The 18,767-nt window shown below is 41.7% G+C and overlaps 1 protein-coding gene across 1 annotated transcript in view; it reads left to right on the top strand.

Moving 5' to 3' along the window:
• Positions 1-6,787: 6,787 nt before the first annotated feature.
• wnt3 (wingless-type MMTV integration site family, member 3) overlaps positions 6,788-18,767 on the top strand; it is a 28,223-nt gene continuing 16,243 nt past the window's right edge. Inside the window, exon 1 of the mRNA XM_080049395.1 lies at positions 6,788-7,050. Within this exon, the coding sequence (XP_079905521.1) occupies positions 6,971-7,050 (80 nt within the window). The 5' untranslated portion in view covers positions 6,788-6,970. The remainder of the gene's footprint in view (positions 7,051-18,767) is intronic.

The raw sequence follows: 18,767 nt of genomic DNA, 5'->3' as shown, positions 1-18,767 counted from the left end.
ACACTTTGGCGCATCATGCCCAAGGGTCATCTGGCTGAGGCTTTTAGGTGTAACGTGACTCTGTTAATAGGACTCATGCCAGTAATAAAAGCTTTTAATGTTGGGATACATTTCGTGTTGTGTTTTGCTCTGGCACCAGTGGCTGTCTTTAGATGGGAACTTATCAGTTACTTGGACATTATTCTTTTGCTTAAGGCATAACTGGCAATTATAAACCAGTAATTTATCAACTACAATTTGACAACCATAATACTGTAGGCCTACCTAATTTTAGTTTGTGTTTTATTGCTTCAGATTTGAGCCCAGGACTTTTATTTTCTGTATGCATTTTGGTTTTAGTTTGATAGACGCTGTGTTATCACTCACACACACACACACACACACACACACACACACACACACACACACACACACACACACACACACACACACACACACACACACACACACACACACACACACACACACACACACACACACACACAGCCTAGATCAAACCCCTGACACTGTAAATGACCTCCTCAGTCACAGCCGCCCACAGACATGGGGGCATCTGAAGTTTTCTAAGTCTTCATTTAAGATGAATGATTGTAGGAGAACAATCGTTCACTTTACTCCTAGGTTTAAGCAACATTAATTTGTCAGAAAAGCAGCTGACTTTAACATTTTATTTGGAAGAAAGGTCTTATTGTTTGAGCAGCGAGAGGAATACCGCAATGTATTTGTCTAAGAGATTAACTGTTACATCCCTTGGTGCAGCAGAGATTACAATGATGTTGCAATTCTGTCAATGTAATCCTAACGGTTAACCAAACACATCAAGAGAAAATCCATCTACTTTCTCAACAACTTTGCCTTAATCCATCAGATGCAATCACAATAGTATTTCATAGTGCACAACATTCACTGTTTCAGAAGTAAAAACTACAAATTCAGCTCTTGAAGTTAGAGCAATACAAGTTTTGAAATAAGTTTCTTGGCTGATTCTTTTCAAAAAAGATCCCAAATATGCTTTATTTGCAGCTGTATTTGTCACGTCACACTACAGTGTCATTGTATCATGCTTGCAAGACATTTCAAATATGTACTTGACAATCGAGAGTTTATGATCGTGTGCCACCAGCAGATGTCACCATTGACACATTTTGAACAGGTTGCCGCACTCCGGAGTCCGTACTGTGATGCAAGTTTCACTTTAAGACATGTTACTTTGACACAAGTACATTGATTCAGTCAAGATTAGAGATGCAATACTCAAGTCCATTCAGTGTTTCTACCATGAACCTACATTCAACCTTGATACCAAATAAATACACATGGCTATAATTGTGTACATCCTCTGTACAATTGCATGTATTCACATAATTGCATACTGCAAGGTCAATGTTAAAAATGTGACAGTTAGTGAATCTTTTTATATACAGAGAATGATGATAATTCAGCATGAGTCACCAAAACGAAATGGTGTGTTAATCGTCTGAATAACTGTTGCAAAATACTTTTCTATATCGAGTGCTTATGCCCTTATGAACAGTACACAGCTATCATAAGGTATACCTGGCTAAAGTAAATGCAATCTAATCCAAATCTTATTCAATTACTGGTACTTTCTTCAAAGTTCAAATCGAGAAGTGATTTTACTTTGGTGTTTGGAGGCTGTAATTTGTGGTGGCGTAGCTTTATACTGAGGGGTATTTCTAAGAGGAACAGTCAACCCCATTCATGCCAAAAAAGGTTACATCCTTTACATTAAAAAGGATTAGACAAGGTAATACTTGACTACAGACTGCTTAATTCTCAAAAAATACACTATAATCTGCCTTCACCATTCACTGTGCTTTTTGTCAATTAATTTCAAATTTTCAAACAATTTATCTTGACTAGTATTTTGTATTTCCAGCACTTTCCACCAACTGTTACATGAAAATATAGAAATATGCATGGGTATCAGTACCAATGGGTTGGTAAGGTCAATGGCATTGGAGCTTGCGTGGCCTGTAGATGAGCTAAGGATGTGACAGGAATGACACTGCTTAGAGCAGTCTCCTCCAATGGGAGTGTTGGACTTGTGACCCAGGCAGGCTTGGATGATAGCTCTAGCTGGAAAAGGCTGACGCAGGGAGTCCATTATTGGCCCTGGAGGAAGCTGAGGATTAGAACACCAAAGAATTTCAATAAAAGAAGTGTCTGTTTGGGGGTCGGCAGGGGCAGAAGGGTGGCGGTGGTGATGGTGGTGGAGTGGTGGGGTGGTGGGGGGGATCCCCTCATTGTCCCAACAGTGATTGAGAGCAAGAGGAGGGGAGTGGGACGGCATTGTGTTAGCAGCTTCTCTGAAGAAGGTGGTTATTAGGGGGGTTTGGCTAAGGAGGGGTGAGGGATGGGGAGGCTGTTGACTCTTCATCTTGTGTGAACAAAGTCTCTGGCACATAGCCCTCTTCTGTCCCTCTGTCCCGGGACTCCCCTTGTTTACGAGTGCCATGAATTCTGTCCCTCTCGACGGGGACCCCCACCAACTCCAACCTGCACCGTCGCACATTGTGAGGCTTAAGTGCCCTTTAATTAGGCCGGCCTCAGTGTCCGGCTTGAAGACCGCGGAGGGTTTAGGCCTCTTCCCTGTGGGACCTTGTCGAGAGAAGCTCACACACAAACCAATAGCGCTTCCCTTACACAGTCCCATGGATGAAGTGTTTGCTGCTCTAATGAAAAAGGTTTATTTGGGGGGAAGAGTTCTTGTCGTCTTTGTGGCCCGTCTTAAAAAGTCCTGACAAAAGGCGTTGATATTATCTTTAACACTCTCCCATTTCCAGGACACATTAGCAACGACTGGGGAGGTGAGGCAGTAGTCTTCTCAGCCACCAAGAGGCACATGTTGATTTCCCAGACGAATCATGACAGTTAACACGATGTACTTCCTGTACAGACAGAACCCGCTTGCGCATAAGGACCTTTTTATTTGTGTTATCTGGTATTCATTAATCAGGCAGATTCACAGATGAAGGTAAGTAAATGTGGTTTGTGATCATGAAGATTGAAATTTTGCGTATATTTAGAGGAGCGCAAATTCATGCTAAAATATGTAAAGGAGCGTGAATTCACATAAATTCACCCAACCACATACACAGCCAAACACAAACGCACAGCTTTGTCATTGTGATGGGCTACATTTCATTATCATAAGAGCAAAAAAAAACACAAGATCCAGAGTATTAAGGGGGAGGTGGGCAAGATGCATGGGGAATTTGCTGAACTGCTCCGGCAAAATGAGTAATTTCTGGATTTCTGGACGCCCCATTGTGTGAAGAGCTTACGGGGTAAGGGGCTCTGAAAGAAAGAGGATATAAACAAGGGAGCAAGTGGAAGAAAGTGAAAGATGGAAGGAATGAGAGACGGAGAAGAAAGCTGAAAAGAAGTTTGTGAAGGGAGGGAGAAGGGCGGGATTGGGCGTGTTCAGAAACTTTTTCGCTACAGCCCAGTGTGTGTGGATACCCTCTTAATCCTGGTTTTATTGGCTGCCTGTGTCCAGCCATCCCGGTCGGATTGAGTAGGGAGGGTAGAGAGGTGGGGGGGCCGAACACATGTCCTGCTTTGTGGTAATACGCTGATTAGGCCTGAGAAAAAGCCCGGACCTGGTTACGGCCTTTCTCAGGTCACCGTAGAAACCGGCCCGGCAGGGGTCCTCTGTGGGCCCTTCCCCCTCCTGTGCACCTACTGATGCAGACACGCAAACTGTTCCTTTGCAGAAGTTTGTACAAAATGCCACCACTTTAAAAGGTGCAGTCAGTGATTCTGGCGAACAGTTGTTGTCTAAACCACTTTTGGTCAAAATCAGTGAATATCTCCTCCAGATCTGCTTCTTAATGTACTGTGTGTGCGCCGAATAAATATCTGGTGTTAATACACAGCCTAGTAAATAGCAATGTAAACAAGGTGTATGTAAACAAAGGGAGCCCACCATGAATTGCAACATGACCGTTTACAGAGCTTAGGCTGTGTATTAACACTGGATTTTCTATTCAGCGCACACACACATTATGGACAGGTAGCGGATCATGAGAAGATATTTACTCATTTTGACGAAAAGGGATTTTGACAAGAAGCATTCTCAATAATCGCTGACTCCACATTTGAAGCACCACCTAAAGTGTTGATGAGTCACAGTTAATTTCAATCTGGCTCCAATGTTCTTGACCTTAGTCGCTGATGCCTTGCCAGACAGTTTGCGTTGCACTTGTGGCCCCAACCTGAGAAAACGTGGTTTCAATGTTGTTCAGATGCAGACCGCAGACTGATTCCTTTGCCTGGACTCATAAATTAGACCACTGTCACATTCCTCCCATCCATCGCTGGCCCTACACACCGTCTATCGCTCCTACAGCGCTACCATCATCCAAATCCCAGAGCTGAGCTAGACACATTTCTGACGATGCCGTAACACATGACAATGTTCCTGATCGAAAGCAGACCTGCCTCATTGTCAGCACCGCGATGACATGCCCACATCTTGACTTGATGTGTTGAAAAGTCGTCTTTAAAACGGTAAGAACGCAGAAGACTTCCCACCGCGATCGGCTGGAGAGCCAAGCAGGCCTCATACAAGTTTCACAAAGATATCTATCAATTATTGTCACATTTAGAGACTCGGTAGGAACCCCCCACCTCACTGCTCTCAAAACAGGGCGGTAGGTCGAGTGCTGCTCAGTCACTGCCTGTTTCCCGATCTTCTTTGTTATGGAGGAATAAAACAGAGGGGGCGTGTGAAGGGGGGCACTCCACCACTGACCTCCAGACTATGGTCACTGGGCCCTCTCCCTGCGGTGGGCACTCAGCCTCCCCGCTGCAGAGTGCACGCTCCCAGCCCCTGCGGAGAGACCTTACAGACCCTTTAGTCAACCCAGTTCACTCATGCCCCGGAGGTCCTCAGCGAAAACACCACGGAACCCCCAACACATATCAGACGCAAAGACAAACAGGATCAAATATGAATATGTCTGGTACATTTAAAAATCATCTAAGATAAAGGTGCAATATTTGAGTCACCTGTTATTAAATCTGTATCGTGAACTACAAAAAAGAGAATGGCACAGGTGTCAAATGTAAACTTCTTAAATTGGGTATCGCAAATATTTAATCTCCACCAAAATGATTTGTCACTTGTTTTGTTTTTTTGTTTTTTTTACAATATCAAATCAAAATGATAACAATAAAACATCTACTACGTCATTGAACCTATAATGAACTTTCTTTCTTGGAAACCAATCTCCCGAAAGCTGGCTTCCATATGGCTTCGCACACTAAATCTGTTGTGAAATCTATCATCTGGTGGTGTACGTGTATGTTTATCGTTCAAAAAGCCAAGTGTTAACTCACGTTTACAATTATGTGTTCAAAAAGGCCTGCAACTGTAGTTCACTTGTACACGCCTCCTATTCGTGCTTAAACACACTTACACCCTCAGGTCACAAAACAGTAAATTGTTCCGAAATGTAACAATTGTAAGAGACACAAATCTTCACAAAAACTAAAATATCAACATGTTACCACTGACTAGAAACATGTAGCAGAAAAATCAGCAGTAGATTAAATAATCCTGTGTCAAGAAATTTAAAGGAAAAAAGTTATGTTTTGTGGTGTTAAAAACTAGTTCATTACTGCTTTCAAAAAGTATTCTGCTTCTGCCACGTCTTGAGAGCGGCTGATAATCCTTTGAGACAAAACTCTTGACTAGATTGTCATCACTACAACTAGCTTTGTTTGATCTCTGTTGTATCTTGTTTGTATTCATCCTGATCAGTTTCCTTGTTAGTGAATCATATAAGTGGTTAGTTACTTCAGGCTAAGTCCATCACAAGTGTCCCACCCCCCTCCTACCCCTGTCCCCACGGCTGCTCGCCCCACAGCCAGCCCATCAGAATGACAATAGTATTGATGTAAAATGTGTCGCCTTTGGGCTGCTGAAGCATATAACCCTTGCATGCCTGGCCCAGCCACCACCACAGTTTATGGCTTTATTGTGTCCCCTTTTATGTGCTCTCCTGTTGGGGTGGGCGGACAACAATTTAGAAAATTCACTGTATATGTCCCCAGTGAGTGGGGCAGAGATCATGCTTGTGTTGACGTGCGAGTTTGTGTGTGTGTGTGTCTGTGTGTGTTGGTCGCACTGTATGCACGTATATCCGGATCAATTAGTCAGGGCACAACCCCTAAAAAATCAATGTGTCAACATGTACGAACGTCGACAAGTGTGAACCTTGTATCGCGGAGTCTTGTGCGGAGAAGCTGGCCTACATCTTTTTAACCTCACCTCCACAGCCACTTAGGGGATTAATTTTTTTTCTTCTTCAAATGATCACAGATGAAACAAGTTGAGTAACAACTCTTCTCTACCTTTTTCATGTGTCCCTCCCTGTACCTCCCTCTCTCATTTCCCTCCCTCCCTCTTTTCACTCTTTCCTTTCTTTTCCACATTACCAGGGGGTGGCGTGTGATTGACAGATGGGAACGAATAATAATTTTTTTTTTCGTAACCTAAGGCCATCTCCTGTGATTGGCTTGCCAGCTGACATCTCCAAACCTCATCCCCCCACCACCACCACCCCCCCTTTAATATTGGGCCTGTGGATGAGGCATCCTGAGGGAGAAAAAAGTAGAGAGAGAGAGAGAGAAAAAGATATCTACCTTAGGGAAGAACCTCAGAGAGAGGGAGGGAAGGAGAGGACGGGTAGGAGCGTGTGTGCATGTGTGTAAGAGACACTTATTCTCTTAACTACTAGGAGACAGACACACTTTTCCTGGCCCGACTCAAAGAAGGGGGGAAAACAGAAGGAAGATTTTTTTTTTACAATATAATTTCAATCTTCCCCTTCATTCAACTATCAAGCTGTCCTAAAGCTTCTTCTACTCCTGGAAACTCTGGAAGTTCTATGTATTGATCCACTTACCGTACTCCACAAACTACAACAAGGCTTACCTCATGGATTTGTATCTGATTGGATATTTGATGCTTGTGTGGTTGTCCAGCTCACGGGTGCTTGGAGGCTATCCCATCTGGTGGTGAGTACAAATCATCAGTTTCAGCATCACACCCTATAGACGCATAAAGAGAGAGAGTCTTTTTGGTCAAATGATAATTTCTGAGGGGGCAGAATATGCACTTTCAGTTCAGATTGCATGGAAAAATGTTCTCCGGCCCAGTCCAAAGAATCTTAACCTCAAATACTAGTGTAACGGAAAAGGCTCGCTGTCTTTTCCCCTCGACACTCAGGTCCATTTATCATATTGGAGTATGTAAAGATGCAAAGAGGATGAATTTTATTACTTTAGAAGCCATTAAATTGATAAAAATGTTGAGTTATTTTTCTGAATTTAAGAAGAAAATACATTATAGAATGGTTGCCATGTTGATTTGAATTGTGAACAGCACTGTAGGGACCTGCGAAGCATTTTCACACAACAGTGTAAGTCAATAACAAGGTCTGTTACTACATTAATAGCAGATATCGCTCAAGGACAATGACAACAAATCAACAAAGACTCAAAAATAGACTCCTGTTTCAAAACATAATAAATTCCCCTTTAGAAATACAACCATATCATTTAAAGAGTGCCTTAGGTACAAGTGCAACAATCATGACTTATAAGATCAGCGTCATCTTGTTTTGTTTGCTATTGTGTGTCACTGTTCCCCATTCAGGCCGCCGGCCCCCCAAACACGCCGTGAATTGAATCTAAATTGTTCCGGGGCTTTTTTGCTAGATATATGGCACGAATCGAACACAAAATATTTACCACTAACAAAGTTATACACAATTTAAAAATATGTTACAAATGTGCGGTCTGCCACGACCTACAAGCTGTAAGTAGATTAATCTTTTTGTTTCTCGAAAAACAGTTAAGCATATAATTTTGCTTTTCTATTGCACCACAATTCACCCCCTCCACCACGGATTTGTCAAGAGACAATATGTTTAGATGCCGCAGGGTTTTATTCTTTGTTAAATTATCCCAGATCGCTTTTGGCAACGGCAACTGAAATTTAGAGGTTTATCTCATTACAAATTCAGCTACATGCAGCTGACCTCATGGCTCCTGGTCTTCTTTTGTAACATAAAGCTTTTATTTTGGAGATATTGGCGTAGGCGTATGACAAAGCTCTTTTGGCACACAACACAATACTTGTCAGAGCTACTGCACTTTTTAGTAGCCCAACTAGCATGTGGTCCCACCATAGCGCTGTCCAAACCACGAGCATCTTCTGGTTTCATTTACAGAGCAGGCAGCTGCCAAGCACACAGGCCACAGGGCTGAAGTGTTAATGGCAAAGAGGACTTTACACCCACTCCTGGCTTCGGCAAGAACCGTCAGACAACAGTGACAAAGAGCCTGGGATTCTCTCTCTCTGTGAATTACCTGCAGCTGTTTTGTTCAAGGAGCTTACATGACACTGGTATAATGTTCGAAACCTTAACAATGAGCACCACCTTTGATTTGGGTAACAACTTTTTGCAGAGCAGGCTGGGTGAAGGGTTACTGGCAGGGCTGGAAAAGATGAAAAGCCGAGCCGTATAGCTCCAGGTGACTGGGCAGGTGCTGAGGAATGGGTGTCAAGCAGCGCTGTCAGGGGGCATCACCCCGGGGTGTCGAACATGTCCAACAGGAGACAAAATGAGGTCTTGCGTCAAACAAGAAGGTGCTGAGTTTCAGCAAGGGCCCACGGAGGCTTCTCTCAGCTTCTGTCTTAGGGGCGATGACTTGGCCATAAATTCTCCAGCCAAGGTGGGACGGGTTGGAGGGAAGAGGAGTTTTGACTGCTTTATGCCTGGCAGCCCTTGCTTTTACAAGATGGGGTGTTGAAAACAAAACAGAGCATAAATAACTCCCAGTGATATGCACATATGCATGGAGGAAGATGAGGTGTAGTAGAAAGAAAGAAAGAGAACGGCATAGCAAACTAATGAGGTGGGTTTGGAAAAGGCGAGACAGAGCAGTAAATTGACCTCCTTGAAATGCAAGAATGTTGGGGAAACAGAAGTTTTTGAACAAAATGGGGCAAAATGAAGGTTTGGGAGAATTCATGACAGCTTTAAGAAATACTGTGACCACACACACAATCCATAGGTCTCACAGTGTCTCCGTCCAATTATCTGACAACACCACCCGTTCTGTGTGGTTAAGAGAATGAAAAAATATCTGTTCTTGGACTAACTGCTGTGTTGTGGTTTCACCTTTCAACCCATGTATAATAATTGAGGAATATCAACTTATGAGATACTGAAGCTGAGGTACTATGAATAGAAAATATTATGTTCTTACTAAACAGCAATGTTGTTATTAAAACTCACGGCTAGTATTGTATCAAGCTTGTGTGGCTTAACTCATCAGCTATTTTTCAGAGCAGCTTTAAGCCACTCTGTCAGCCAGTAGTGTATTTGTGTTTCTTGCGTAAACAGCGGGTGGTTGTAAGTGAATGATGACAGTCACTATCAGCAAGGAATTACTTCTGCTGAATCTACTCCAATGCCAGCCACCGAGCATGAGCGGTGATTATCGGTTTAACTATGTCACATCAGACCGCACTGCTACAAAAATTTTAAATCCAATAACTGTTTTTTTATCTTAATCCTCTGTTATCATCACTACTGTGAAATCTACATGGGATATTCTACACTTGAAGTTAATTTATCTGATGTTCAATGTAATTAGTGCCGTCTCATGTGAATTACAGTTCTCACAAAATTTATAGCGTATTTAACACTTGAGATTACTGCCGATTAACACTGATGTGATGGTGAAATCGAACTGAAAACAATACGATACGAAGAGAGGAAACGGACAGAGAGATATAGAGAGTGTGAGTGTTAACTGCTGCATGGCAAAATGTGCAGAACCACAAATCTGTACAAAAAATGTATTCAAATTGTTCTATGATGGTCAGCATGTACTTTGCCGGTTCTAAAATCACCATTTGCTTAAATGCAGTCCTGACTGACAAAATGTGTGTTTGAATTTAGACAAATATTATAAGAGAAAAACCAAGCAAAAATTAAAAACAAGAAAAATAGCATTTTTAACAATGTATACAAAAAGTTTTACATAGTATTCTGTTCTATAATTGGGCGCTCTACATTTTTAAAAGCTTTCAGTTAGTACATCCTAACATCCTGCAATTGCATTTTTGAGCATGTATAAGCCTAAATACGGCTTCCTGTCCAAAATTGTGTTTGCTGTTTGAAGGACTACTAGTGGAAGTGTTGGGCCTTAAAATAAAGTCACTGGCACAGCTTTCGAAAGGTCTCCCGCAAGGCTATCTAGGTTTACCAAACTGCCCAGCCTTTACACAGACCTTTTGCAGTTCAACCTGAGCGGCTTAAATGGGGCTGTAGTGTCCATCTCTGGGTCTCAGGAATGTCATTATCTGACTGGGACACCCCCCACCTTCCAATCTTCAATCCAATCTTCAAAAAGCCAAAAAGCCCTACCATTGGCATAGGGATCACTTAAAACGATTCTTGCTGCGGGAAAATCCTCTAGTCCGCCGTCTTGTGTGAAAAGATCAAGGATGTTTGGGTATTACTCTCGACGGCGCAGTGGAAGGTAGAGAAAAGAGCAGGAGAGTCCAGAAGAATGTCATTCATGAGAAACTTTAGGGTTCCATTATGAATGGCTGAGGGCTGCCTGCCATAAGGCCAGGGTCAAAGGCAATTTTGAGCTAAAACCCTTGAGAGAAATGTCGCCAAAGAGATACAGAGAACATGGAAGGAGTCAATTAATCAAAAGTTCAATATGGGGGCAGCCACCCAGTAGAGTGCGTATTAACATTATGGCTTAGTCCTTTTAGCAGTGGTCCTGGGTTCAATTCCAGCCTGGATTCAATTACATGTCTTCACCTATTCTCTTCCCTGTTTAAAACCGATCTATAATTTTCAATAAAGCATCATAGTGCTTTATTGGAGATGGAAAAAAAAGATGGAAAAAATATATATATATTTATATGACTGTAGTATGTCCTAAAATGACGAGGACTTTTTCCTTAAGAATGTGTATTGTCACTGCTAAAGGACTAAGGCAAAAAGAGGCAATACTATTCAAGATGCTGATTAAAACAAGGATCTAAATTAACACATTGGCTGTATCTGCATGTATCTTCATACGCTGATCTTCAAGAATGTCCAAAAATGCACTCTTCTTTAACTGAACTTCTGTCAGGGAGAGTAAGAATACACGTGCTGATCCGACCCAGTTACCTCACAAAACACAAGACCGTTTTTAATAACAAGCATGTGGGGATGACACTATCCATTCAAACCTCAAGCTAGGTGAGAGGTTCAAAGGAGAGTGGTATTTCAAAGCAGCAAAGGCGAGTCCTAATCTTCACCCACCATCAAAGGACATGCAATGTGCTCTTGTAGGAAATGACAAAGTCCCCCTGTGCTGCACCGCTATTAGCTGCACTAAAACACAGGTCAGGACAGTTCCTCAAAGGGAAAACAGCAAACGGCCAAGGGGCAAAGAGATCGTTAGGGGACGCGTGTCGAGGCACAAACACACAAAATTTAAAAGTCTTCATTACCTGGCTGATCTCACCTGTGTGGCTTGTTACAGAGGTTAATTATTAGCAGAAAGCTACTTCACTGACAAAGATGTGCTGATCATACCTGTACAGCCTATATTCACGCACTGACCAGGTCAAAGAAACAACTAATAGATGCACAAGTCCAAATTACAGGGGATACAGTTCACAAATTGCCACAAATTGGGCTCTAGATGATTACAAATAGAAGCAAACAAAATACGTCACCTTTAAAAAATGAGTGACAATCACATGATGACACATTGTTTAGCCTCCTCAGGTCAGGGTTGGGTAGCTTTTCAAGTTTTGCAACACTAGTGGCAATATAACAGCCAAGTTTTGGAACTGATACCAATGATACCTTTTGTTGTTGCATACATGTTTTGTATACAAGCCTTTCGTGTTTCACAAAATAATCAGATATTCTCAAAATTATAAATATTGTCCAAACAAAAGTAGCGGAAAATATATCTTTATGAATAAAATAGCCTGAAATTGACTGAAAAGTTTACCTAAAGTAGGAATAATTATATCAAAGGATGCGTGAACAAAATTAAATTGAGAATTCGTCCAGACGTTCGATGCAAGGTTTTAGGAGCGTTTGCCACATTTCAGTATGAACCAAAAAAAGTACTCATGTTTCACACCCAGCCCTACGAAGGGATACAGGTAAAAGGGAGATTTGGAAACTTGCATGGTAGGTGGTTTCATAAAGATGGGAACATCCCAATCAGCAAATCAGTGGAATTGGGGTTAGGGCTCTTATCCATTTAGGGTATTGCCTCTGGGTGTAATATAATGCTTTGTTCAATTACATTGATTTGTTCAAATCAACCCGAGCATTCAAAAGTCAACAGCAGTTACATTTTGAATTACTTTGAAAGACACTGTGTGGTTTTTGAAATTTCCCACAAAGAAATTCCACACATACAATGGGAGATTCCAGAGCATCCATTACGAGTTATGATTTGCATAGGACGCATCGCTAGCTGACAATTCAAGCAGCGGTGCCAACAAGCTGCCCCTAATGAGCAGAGGCAGGGAACAATGCACTGTTTGAGTTGTGGTTCATTCACACAGTCCCTCAAGACTCTCATTCAAACAAGCGCTGTCCTTTTAAGACAACAGCTCAGACTGTGTTGTGTCCACGTTACAGACAGGCCAAGACACCAAGCTTCCAGTCTGAGTCTTACACATAGTCTGCATTCTAAATTCTTTTTCTATTCTACATACAAGTATTTACAGATGATCATTAAAAGTATGTATTTAGCATGCAGTAGGCACACAATTGGGAAATATTTTTACTAATTTATTTCATCAAAATAACGTGCCTTGAACTTGCCTTTATATATCCGTTGCGTCGCTGGTTGTTTTCACACAGAGGGTCCGCCGATGTGACGTCACTTCCGTCAGAATCGCCCCAAAAAGCAAGCTGATTTGTACACTCAAAATCTCGACCGGATTTAGTAGGGCATCCGGTTATTTTTAAACATGCTGCATCTGACCACAAGATTTGGGACATCCTAAAAAAATCTACAATACTATATAGTAGGGAAGTATGGGTATTGGAACGTGGGGTATACTCTCAGTGTAGAGCTACTGCTGCTCTCATTCACTTGAATCTGACAGGCAGGTTCACAAGTTTACACACTGTTCAGTTCCCCTCTTCACGTCTGCATACATGTGACTGCAGGGGCTCCCTTTCTGTCCCAACACCAAACTCACTGCTACAGTCTGCGGAGAGGGAGAAGGAGGTAGAAAGAAAGAGAGAGAGGACAGGTTGGAACATTTTTCATGCGTCCTCCTGTCATTTTTTATCTGATCAGCCAGGAGCTGTTGGACTACAAATCAGAAAGTGTGCCAAGGAGACAGAAGACAACAAAACACAGACAGGAGCTGTGCATTCCAGCCTCCACCAGGAAAAGCCCCATCCTCGGGCAAAGCCGGCAACTTTTCCTTGTCCCACTTACTGTCTTTTCCAGTGTCTTTATCTCTCCGCGGACTCCGTTGTGGGATTCATAATTTGAAATTCTGACGTTGTTGTTCTCGACACACGTCTCTCGCTGCTCCGCTAGGGCCTCATTTAGAGACATCATGTCCTCCAGGCAGCTATGACAAGTTGAGCTGCGGCATCAACATATAGGAGGTGAAATAGGAGGTAGATTAGAGTTTAATGCAAACAATATTCTCACAGTCTGTCACTGCACTCTCACACAGGAAGTTACAGAACACACTTGGGGACACGACGCTTCAGGCAGAAACACAGCATTAGCTAACATTAATGTGTTATTAATGGGATAAGTTGAACTTCCTACGAGGAACTTTTAAATTAATATGAAACAGTCTGATATTTCATCTGATGACTGTACATGATATGTTAATGCGAAAAAGACTATCATCGAAAAAGAATGCTATTATATAGTTCTTATTTATGCTTTTGCACGGGTCATATTTCCCGGGAACGTACAAAACAATTTACAGCAGGCAGACCAGAACATCCTGCGTTTCCAGAAAGGTACTAAATCAGAGTTTACTTTGCTTTATCATCGTCAGATAACCATTAATCTGACATAGTCACATAAAAAAACATTACCTCATAGCGATGCATCCTGTAGTCTCTCTCCCACTCGCTCCCAAATAAACGCAGGTGCACACGCTAACAAAGATCTTTAGGACAGCAGGCGCTGGTGTATTGAAAACACTATCGATTTTGTCCAAAAGGTGTGGCTAGAATCAACAAAAACCTAACCTCATAGCCTAGCCATTTTAACTTGCTTTGAAACTGCTAAGAACAATTTGCACATATCGTCAATAATAACTATATCAAATACATGGAAATACAATAGCATGTTATCAAATCTGAACTTCCAAATGTGAAGGAATCGGCTCAAACTCCTCATTGACTGTATTTAGTTGTAGCTTTGAACAATGACAAAAATATATTTAAGAAATATCTAGATGTTTTGTAACGTGCCTTTTATTAATAAAATAACAGATGGGATAAAAGTCTCAAGGAGAGATCTGAATAAATCAATTTGAAATGAAACCATCACACTCAAACCTATTCGTGTGGCAATGCATAAACGGTGTGTAGTTGAAAACGTCATCAGAATCAAGTCTCTTCTTGGAAAGTATCCCAACTTGTGATCAAAAGCAAATTGGAAAATATCACCACACGTCACCATATTTCAGCATGTCCCCGCAACAAAGGTGCAAGCCGTCGCTATTAACAATGCTCGCATAAAATGGGCAACACCAATAAGTGATAACCTTGTTGGAAGTAGGTGCTTACAAGTAGCAACACAACCGTCTGCCTTCACACATGCACGCAGGTTTCCATGAGTCTATGAACAGTGCCTTAGGAATAATGCATAGAGGGATGGATTGTGACAGGCTCTCTAATCCCTATGTTTCTCATTTCTGCTTCACTCTTACAATTTGGTTACCTCTACAGCACTCCAATTTGTTCTGAGCTACAAGTTACTTAAATTGCTTGAATTAACCCGGTCAATCTAAACCACCTGAATCTAAAAACATAGATGAATTTGGGCCTTTTTGACCAGTACCCAGGGTTGATCATTTCAGCTGAAACCAGTTATGGGCTATAACCATAGATAATATGGATATAGCATAATATACTTATACGATCTAAAGAACTGTGCTTAAGTCCAGTTCTCAGGTATTTGTACTTGAGTTTTTCTAAAATATATATGTTACTTTAGACTTCTACTCTTCTACATTTATTAGCAGCCATGTTTATGAGTATCTTTACAAATTACACACGCAATACATGTGATGAGCTTATAAAATATACATTTTAATCAATTTAACTGTATGTCTGTAATGATGTTCAACTAATAATGACAGACAGCCATCCAATAATTGAATATAACAATGGCAGGGGCTACTATGAGCCTCTATGAAATATTTTACAGTAGGCTACAATAGTACATTTAGCTAATAAATAACTTCAGTAAACAACAACTTTAAATGGAGGACTTATTATAGAATATTTCTACTTTGTGTTAGTCTACTTGAAACTCTCTGGAGGTCAAACAAAATAGTATTTAGCTTTACTTACATATAGGTGCTCTCTCTTCAGAAAGTGAAGGTTCAGTTTATGCTAGCCAGCAGTGATGTGCACGAGAGGGGGCTCTGTGCACTTACGAAGCGATGGGTTAATGACGTGGTGCGCGAGCGGATCAAGGAGGGGGAAGAACAATAAAAATAGAACCGTTTTAAGTTTGACACGTGCGGTAAAGTAGCTGAAAAAGCAGACCGTTAAACTACAGCAGCTCTCGGAACATATAGAGGTAGGCCTATGGTATACCGTCTGTATCCAGCTGTCATAAAGCGTAGGCTATAACATATTTTATGTCTTCTGTTTACTGCAAGTCAGAGAAGACGAGTATGCTAACGTGATGTTTCCCACATTCGTATCAAAGATGGCAGCCGGAAGTGATATTTTATCTCCTTACTTTTTTTTTTTTGTATCCCCTTACTTTTTTAAGCAACATGGGTTAAACATATATTTGTTTATAAGAAATCATATTAATATAGGCTAGATAAGTGAATTTAGCCATTTAATAAAAATATGTTGATGAGGGTCACATTTATGCAAATGTCTCAAATGTAAAAAGATAAATACATTTTAAAATAGCCTTTATGAGAGGCTTACTTTGAGAGGAATCCACAGACCAAGCTACATTTGAAAGCAGCTATGATGATGCATGAGTTTTTTCCCTCGAATATTATGAAAGCTCTTTTGACCATCATTAATATATATCAGAATATTTTCTGTTGCACAACATGTGTTTGTGAAGGTCTCAAGCTATTGATTTGTTATTATTACACAATTTGAGCAAATGTTTCAGTAACCAAATGCATTACACCAAGGTTATGGTGAGGACCCAAAACCTGAGCACATGTTGTAGACGTAAAGATCACTGTAGAATTTGTTAAAGTATGTGAAGGCACTTTTTTTGATTTTAGTGATTTTAATTCTTAATTAATTAGCCAAAATAGCTGGATATTAGCACACCTGTCCTTAGGAACTTGCATATAGGACCTGGTCATGAACTTCAACCGTTTTCTAGGCCATCAGGCGAAAGGCAGTGAGGTCAGATGTCACGTTTTGCTCACAGGTTCAGAGGGTCACAGGTACTTTCTGTGCCTCTGGACATAGGAAGCCGTTACACACAGAAACATCATCTGTGTGTGGACATGTGCTACACACTGACCCCTGTAATGCAGAGGCCTTACACAATAGCAGCTGCTGTGTAGTTCTGACAGTACAAGACACCTTGACTCACCTCTTGACTCAAGCTGGGCTTTCTCAGAAACAATAAAAGGTAACACTTTACGATAAGGGTAAATTAACTAATGGTTAGTTAAGGCTTAGTTCATACTAAATAAGCATTAACTAACCATTATGCATAGTGAATGCATTACTAAGCATTAGTTAACTTAGCATAGTTAGTACCCTTATTGGAAAGTGTTACCCAATAAAAAGTTAACCTAACTTCTACCACTTCACTTTATTTAACAAGCAGCAGTGACTGTGCTAGTGATTTTATTGCACTGGGATTGGGAGTGGTTAAGTCAGAAGTTTTTGTTGACAGTGTTTATAGTCTTGATTGTGTGAATTTCCACCTTTCAGCGAAGGTGTGTGTAGAGGAATCCCTTTGTTTCCTCTGCTTCATTTTTTGTGGTTTGGTTTCCAGTGGCCCGTCATACTTTCACATCAGGCCCCAGTTCAGGTACTGAGAAAACCCCCAACCGAGCTCGTAAACCGCCCCAGGGCGATAGAGGCCCCAATGCGGACCTGCCTGGGCATGCACCTGCCAAGCCCTGCCTGCCGCTTGCTGCTGCTGCTGCTGCTGCTGCCTCGCTTGCTTGCTGCATGTCTGGTCCCCTGCAGCAGTTTCCCCCGGCATTCTGCCTCTGTGGAGGTCTCTCTCTCTCTCTCCCTCCCTTTTACTCCCTCTCCCTCTATGTCTCTCCCTCTCTCTTTCTCCCTCTTTCTTTCTCCCTCTCCCTCTCCATCTCTCTCTCTCTCCCTCTCCATCTCTCTCTCTATCTCCATCTTTCTCTCTCTCTCCCTCTGTCTGTCTGTCTGTCTGTCTGTCTGTCTGTCTGTCTGTCTCTCTCCCTCTCTCTCTCTGTGTCTCTCCCTCTCTGTCTCTCTCTCTCTCTCTGTGTCTGCTGCTCCCTCACTCACTCGGTTCAGACACGTCGCTCGTGGCTTCTGAGAAGTGAAGCAAGGCAAAGCAGGATGAGCGTGGCACATATCGTATAGTCGCTGTCTGGCGGAAACCCTTGTATTGACATTTTTATTTTTGTTTCAAATGTTTTATTTATTGAAAGCATTCGTGCATAAGACTTGTCATATACGCAATATAGACATTCTTATTTTTCATCATAAATCAGTACTACTGGTCACACTTCACGTTTGTGTGTGGTGTTTTAAAATTAAAATGGCTGTTTTGGACATACAAGGTTCCTGCCTGACAGCAACGATACAGTATGTGGTCTGCATTGCATGAGTGTGCTGTGTGTGTGTCTGTTTGCCCGACACGCCTCGTAACCACCTCAGGGTTAAGACTCTCATTAGCACCTTCGCCAAAAAAGATCTCCCTTTCATCTCACCCGTCCATAAGGATCAAGCGAGGCACATCCTTAGCAAACAAAGACAAATAGACTGGAAGATCCACAGTCTGTAGTCTAAGCATGCTATGGCCACCGCAAAGTCCCATGTGGTTAGCTAACGGATTCCATCAGAAAATCCCAAATTCACTGGTTAAGCCCAATATGATAGAGTTGTGGGCAAGGTTGGCACACATGGATCTTAATACACAGATATCTCACTTGGGCAGGAGAGAGATTTCCTTAAAGGTGGAGTCAGCGATTCTGGAAAACACTTGAACGAACGAACAAACTGCTATACATGTACATGTGCACAGAAAAGAAAATCTGGTGTTAATATACAGCCTAGGCCCTGTAAATGGTCATGTTGCTAGCTATGGTGGCCCCTTTGTTTACATACTTATTTACAGAGCATAGGCTGTGTATCAACGCTGCATTTGTTGGGGTGCACACAACAGTAGGGACAGGTACTGGATCGTAAGGAGATATTCACTGATTTTGACAAAGTGATTTTGACAACACACATTCTTCAGAATGTGGTGACTCCACCTTTAAG

Source organism: Ammodytes marinus, assembly GCF_949987685.1.
Source record: "Ammodytes marinus genome assembly, chromosome: 20".
Lineage (NCBI taxonomy): Eukaryota > Metazoa > Chordata > Actinopteri > Uranoscopiformes > Ammodytidae > Ammodytes > Ammodytes marinus.
The sequence above is the reverse complement of the archived record's forward strand: the minus strand, read 5'-3'. Positions and strand labels throughout refer to the sequence as shown.